Here is a 6,815-nt window from a genome sequence, read left to right on the forward strand (position 1 = left end):
GATCACACTAACAAAAAATCGGAAATCGGAATCGGCCAAGAAAATTGCAATCAGTGCATCTCTAGAAGTAGCAGTACTGGCTTCCTCTGTATTTTGTCTGTCTGTCAGATTAAGAGGTGTTGATGAGGTTTGTCTGACGAACAGCTACAGACTCGAGAATAACTAACATAACTATTTTACATTTTCTAAAGAGAATGAATAGTTCAAAAGTCTCAGCCTTGATGCTACCTTGTAGTGGTTGGTTGTTAGATTGTCACAGGATCCCACCCCAGCCAGCACCTCTAAGATTATCTGGTTTGATCATAGTCCACAAGTAAAAAAAAAAACAAAACCTCAAAAACATCTCCTCCACAAGCCGCATGATTACAGGTATTGATTACTGCAGCAAAGTTTAGTATCTAGGGCTAGAGCTTTATGAGTACATTAGCAAGGACTACATAGTTTTGATAGCTTCCCTGTATAGAACAATACGCTCTATCCATTTAAAGTGGGAAATCTCTTAAAAGGGAGTCATTTTTGTGATCCTTTGAACATGCAAAACTGTAAAACTCATTATTTTGAGTGAATTTGTATTGTGACTTGTTCAGGAAAAGGAAAGAGGCTTGTGGTTAAGGATCTTGGCTGGTTGCAGGTTTGATCTAAGGGGCACTGGGGCAGCCCAGGATCAGAAGAGCTACTGAATTTGTTCCAGTTTTAGCACCATTTGATTTAACCTTAAGCCACTTTAACCCCTGTTTTCTCCTAATTCAACTGTTCCTTTGTCTTCTACAGTAACACATATTGTGAGTAGGGAATCCTTCAAATCTGATGCTAGTTCATAACTTCCTAAATACAGCTTTGGCTTGTTAAATTGGAAGTTAATGGGAACATTATGGTTCTTTACCCCATGAGGTTCTTACACACCTCACCTTAAGACTGAGAGTTAAGCTGACACAATCCTGCTGAGAAGGACTCACTGTGGACTTTTCTTAGTCTTAGAGACAGTCTAATTTGCTTAGCCATTAAGTACTCAAGTTAGACAGAGTTGAACATAAAGTCTCGCTGTGATTTGTTATTAAGTTTGGCTCGATATTCAGAGCGCTGCATTTAAAACTCTTCATGAAAAACACTGCTATTTTGCTGATGGATCGGCGCGCAGCTTGATTTCTCTCTCGGCCTTGGCACAAGCGCCGGTGAAAAAACTCCCTCCAACAGTAATACAGTATTTTATTCTCATGCAACAGTCCAATTTCACATTTACTATAAACTCTAAACATTGACTGCTGTGTTTAGTGTGATTAGTCAGTCAGAATGGCTCAAGTAAATGAGCAGTAATTGACTAAAATAAACTATAATCTTGTGCTGTGGTATTTCCCAGGGATTGTCATTACATACTTTGGCAACATCTAATTGGTCTTTAATATGCGCTATTTTTGGTTGCCTAGTTGTAGGTCAAAAATGACAGTTTGTTCATGAATTGGCAAATAAATTACATCAGCTTTTCCTGGTGTATTTTTGGATGCTGGAATTTCCTCGTGTTTTATGGGTCTGTTGGCTGACTTGAGCTGGAAGGGCTTTATTTAGGCTTCCCTGTATAAAACCGCAACCTTATAGTCACAATTCGCAACCCAAAAATCAAGACTCCTTGTAGGGATGTAACGGTATGAAAATTTCTTATCACGATTATAGTGACCAAAATTATCACGGTTATCAGTATTATCACGGAATTGTTAAAATGTGCTGGAAAATTACATGGAGTGAAGATGAAAACAAAGACAGTCAGAAACTTCAGAGGGAGATTCATATAATTAATTCATTCATATATTCATTTGTATAATTCCCTTAGCACTCTTTTAAAACCTCCCAGCTTTTCTGCCCTGTTTTCACGCAAAACGAAACTACTCCGCATGTTGTGCGCACGTGAGACTGTTACTTAAAACTGTGCTTTATGCTGGATAGTTTTTATTCTATCAAGTTGTTCAAATCGCGGTAATCTAATACGGTCGTCAAACCGGTAATCGTTGCATCCCTAACTCCGTGTGTTCCGTCTAGCTGTTTTTGAGTATGTGAATGTGTCTAATCTGTGTGTGATGGACCTGACCCTAACCAGTACAGTAAACAAAGGTTTGCTAGTCAGCTAGTCCTTCATACAAAATATGTAATTTTGTGCGTGTCCTGAAGCGATATACAGTACACTTCCTGCAGCGACAGTGAGAGGGTGAAGTGTTGCACTCAGGAGTATAGCAGTGATAATTATGATTCATATATTTACTGAAACACTGCAGCTTGATGAAGTAGCTGCGGAATTTGGGATTGGTGCAGTTCTGCAAGGGAGTGAAGTTCAAAGGTCAAGGTATTTCCAGATGGGAATGAGATTTTGCAAAATCAAGTTCCAGTCTGAGGTTAAAGATAATGAGGTGGGGACATCTGTCCGATATCAAACAGAGGACTCTCTCTCTCTCTCTCTCTCTCTCTCTCTCTCTCTCTCTCATTGATTGGTGGAAAAATCAGCTTGTGTTTATAAAGTTAGTTATGTAATGTTATTCTGTAAGTGTTTGTACTAGAGCCCGACCGATATATCATTTAGCCGATATTATCGGCCGATATGAGCCTGTTGCCAATATATCGGTATCGGCGAATATGCCGCCGATATGAAAATTTTTTTTTTACAGAACATATAACGCAGATTAAATGCTTCTGAATGGTGTAATTACTTAGTTTGTCCAGCAGAGCGCGCTCCATTTATATTTGATCGTCACATTACAATGATTCTAATTCTTTATTTTGCATGATGATATGATGAATGGATGGTTCATTTTAACAGCAGATTCAGTGACGTTAGAGACTAGAGCTGATCTGCGCATCACGGCACGCGTCTGCGGCGCATTAAAGCCTGTGTTAAGGCCACCAGAGCTGATCGCGGCTGGACTGGTGTTTATACATGAACGTTATATATAACGCGGAATTTCTTGGAATTTGTGTTATTTTTGATGAATAAATAAAAAACAGGCCAGTATTTAAATGTGTGCTGAAATAAATCCCGGAAAAGATCGATTCGCGGCTTTTGAGAAGCGATATCGAATCGATGTCATTTAAAAAAACGATTAATCGAAAAATATATTTTTTTGCCCAGCCCTAATCAATGGCCTCGTCTTTTACTCTCACAATGAGCTTATCATATTAGTTTGCTACATTAGTAGGGCTCTGTGATTTCCGCGATGCAGAAAACATGTACGGAAGTAAACTTTTGACTATACTGTACTATAATATAGCCTACACATAAAGAATATCGCCCGATATATCGGTATCTGTCTTTTTTACTCCCTAATATCGGTATTGGCATCGGCCCCCAAAAAACCCATATCGGTCGGGCTCTAGTTTGTACTTGCTATTACTAGATATAGAGAAAATGTGCATTTTCAGTTAGCCCTGTCATTTTGAACAGAACAGGACTGTATGCACGATCACGTCCAAGTTTAGCCCCATGCTGTGGTCACACTAGTCTTTGAGCACGAAACATTTTTACGGAAACATAAAAATATTCTACTCCGCTTTACTGCATCACTGCTGACCTGCAGATTTATGTCTGGTTTTATAGACGAGGCTTAAGCCTAGTCCCAGACTAAAATACATGTTTTAGCTGTCTTAACTGAAAGCAACTTGAATCTTAAAATATGTCAGTGCGATTGATTTGTATCAAGATGCACACCAGTAGTGATTTTTTTTCCTAAACTAACCAAATTTTTGTGCCGAACATTTGTGATGGTGTGAACAGGCCTTTATTCTAATGGCAGGACACTCTTCCATTTTTATTAAATTAATATTTCATATGTGAATCAATATAATGTATTATAGGTTTTGCATTGTTGAATTCTAAAATCTGTCAAAACATTTTTTGAAATTTTTTTGTAACGCAGGTACTGAAGTTTGCTACTGACAAGTTTTGTACATATATGCGTCACATTAGTGTATGTATTTTTGACCAGAATTACCTTTTCGCATTTACCTAAGACACTGAATGAATTTTTCTGTGTGCAGGCACTTAAACTGGACTGCAGTCTCTCTGACAGACGGTGTGAATCATGGCTCTTCCGTTTAAGAAAGATCTGGAGAAGTATAAGGAGATTGATGAGGATGAGATTCTGAACAAGCTGTCAGAGGAGGAGCTCAAGCAATTGGAGATTGCTCTAGAAGAGATCGACCCTGAGGTGAGAAATTGTAAACTCACAGTTTACTCACATGATGGAGATTTACCAGATCACACTGCTAGAACGAAGGGATCAGTTAATAATGGGTTTGTTCACCCAAAAATTAAAAATCTGTATGACTTATTTTCTTCTGTGGAGCAAAAAAGAAAAAAAAATTGAAGAATGCTGGTAACAGTTTTGGTGACTATTGACTTAGATTGTATAGACAGGCTAAGAATTTTACCTATTTTTAATTTTACTATACCTTTAAGCACATGCAAATTAAAAGTGTGGAAAATCAGTCCTAAATATGGTTGTTAAAATGTGGAAAATTTCCAGTAAATTTCGGAAATATTCCAGAAATTTTGGAAACTTTTGGAATTTTTTTTTGAATATTCCAGGGATTTTTGGAAAGTTTCCGGAAGTTTAACTGAAATTTTCCACCCCTTTGCAACCCTAGTCCTAAAGATAGAAAATGAATCATTTGTAATTAATAATAAGTTGTATGTATTGCGAAAAGGCTTACAAAAACCAGACGCAAACAATCACCATGTCATTCCTGGTAATTCACTGATAGCCAAGTGATGATGTAATTCACAATGCTGTTATTGTGATGATGGGTGTGGTCGTATATAATTTTGAACTGCAACGATAAAGTGTTGGTAAAGTAAAATCACTTGTTTTGTTGAACTGTTGAAAATGGCCATTTCCAAATCTGCCTTGAGGAGGTTCTGGTAAGACCTCTCATAAACAACTCTGTGTCTGTTTGTTTATGAGTAAACCGAGCTCAAGTTTGCTCCCAAACACAAGAGCTTCCTCTTAAGCAAAAATATCTCAGCTGCTTTTCCTATTAAGCAACAATTTAGAAAACAACACAATTTTGACATTTAGTGTACAGGTTCACATCATTACCAAGCAAATAATAGTTATTATTTACTTAAAAATTAAGCAATGGATTTTGTGTAACTTGGCATGAAATTTGTGAGACATAAAAGTTCCATAGTATAACTGGTACCACATCTGTTCTGAATCCATTTTCCAGAATGCTTTGCTGCCAGCCGGCCTCAGGCAGAAGGACCAGACCACAAAAGCAGACACAGGTTCTTTTAACCGCGAAAAACTGCTGCAGTATCTGGAGAAGGAGGCAATGGACTATAAAGACAGAGAAGATTGCGTCCCCTTCTCCGGAGAGAAGAAAGGTACTAGGATGATATTTTTGATATCCCTCTGATATTTGATACTGCAGTAAACATTAACAGAAACACCACAAAAAAAAAATCTCATCTCTCATTCTGATGGGATTGGATGTAGTGGTGCAACGGATCACAAAACTCACGGCTCGGATCATATTACGGATTTTGAGTCACGAATCGGATAATTTTTCGGATCAGCAAAAAAAAAAAATTTGTGAAAGCATACTTTAAGTAATTAAATACCACAGCAAAAACTACTAGCTTAACTAATAAAGTTAGTAATAAAACAAGAACAATTACACAAATTAGAAGCATAGATGAATACAACAAAACAGTTACAAATAAAGTCAGTAACAGTAGCATTCAGGTGCAGAAATGTAATAATTAAGTGTAAAATACAATAGTGCTCACTGCTAGGCATGTCGCAATAATCAATATATCGACTTATCGTGCAATATATGTACATGACCTCAATACTTTTTGGTGACGCAATATATCGTCCATTATATTTACTTAAAAATTAATGTCACCATGTTTTTTGCATTCCACTTGCGCCAGTGTCTTTTGCAGCTCATGAGACGCTCGTTCAAATTAAAAAAATACTTCTACAAACAAAGTTTCATCTGCAGATATGATCTTGTTTAGGGAAACTGGCAAGACAAAACATGTGCAAATGATAAACTTTCACTCTTGTGATTGTTAAACTTAACGGTTAATCCGCGAATCACATGCGTGCCGAGAACCGTGCAGCCTGATCCGTACGGATCACGGATCATCTATGATTTGTTGCACCCCTAATTGGATGGGAGGAGGCATAAAGGTCCAGGTATCGAAGATTAGCTGCATTAACTTTTTATTTGAATTTCTTAGAATAAATCAGTAGGAATTTTAATAGTACAGCACAGTTTAGAAGAATCAATTTGAATGAAGATCTAAATTTTAGAACAATACTGTACTCAAGTACCTTAAATGCAATACTAGAGTTCACACAAATATGGAAAAACATGTCATTCAGGGCTCCAGACTGCGACTAAAACGGTCGCATTTGCTGAGGTCACCACTGGCGACTATATATATTTACATGTTATGACTTAAAAATTTGCATGCAATGCCTTGTAGCATTTGGACCAATCAGACACACAACTATTTGTTATATTTAACAAATAATCTCTAATGCCCCCTTCACCTAACCAAAGGGCCAACTATGAGGGTCTATGGACCCTTCCCCCGAAATGCAACTAACACCTCAAAAGGGCAGAACAGGCCTCTGGTTCCATGGCAACCCGAGACAAACCATCTGATAACACTAGTTTTATTGCTCAAAGGAATGCGGGCAGAGCACAACTCACAATTAATTTACCCTTAGGAAAGACACACAATGCCTATAAAAATGGACTCTTCTCTAATTAATTCATAGGAAAACCTTTCTTTGAATGAACACACATATACTTCAGGT

General features: G+C 37.5%; 1 protein-coding gene across 1 annotated transcript in view; it reads left to right on the forward strand.

Moving 5' to 3' along the window:
* The window catches only part of LOC107747615 (tropomodulin-2-like), a 49,301-nt gene that overhangs the window by 5,319 nt on the left and 37,167 nt on the right, over window positions 1-6,815 (forward strand). The window contains exons 2-3 of the mRNA XM_016562214.1: window positions 4,018-4,187; window positions 5,209-5,365. Coding sequence (XP_016417700.1) covers window positions 4,062-4,187; window positions 5,209-5,365 — 283 coding nt within the window. The 5' untranslated portion in view covers window positions 4,018-4,061. The remainder of the gene's footprint in view (window positions 1-4,017; window positions 4,188-5,208; window positions 5,366-6,815) is intronic.

The sequence above is a fragment of the Sinocyclocheilus rhinocerous genome, unplaced genomic scaffold (assembly GCF_001515625.1).
Source record: "Sinocyclocheilus rhinocerous isolate Xijiao unplaced genomic scaffold, SAMN03320098_v1.1 scaffold1430, whole genome shotgun sequence".
Taxonomy (NCBI): Eukaryota; Metazoa; Chordata; class Actinopteri; order Cypriniformes; family Cyprinidae; genus Sinocyclocheilus; species Sinocyclocheilus rhinocerous.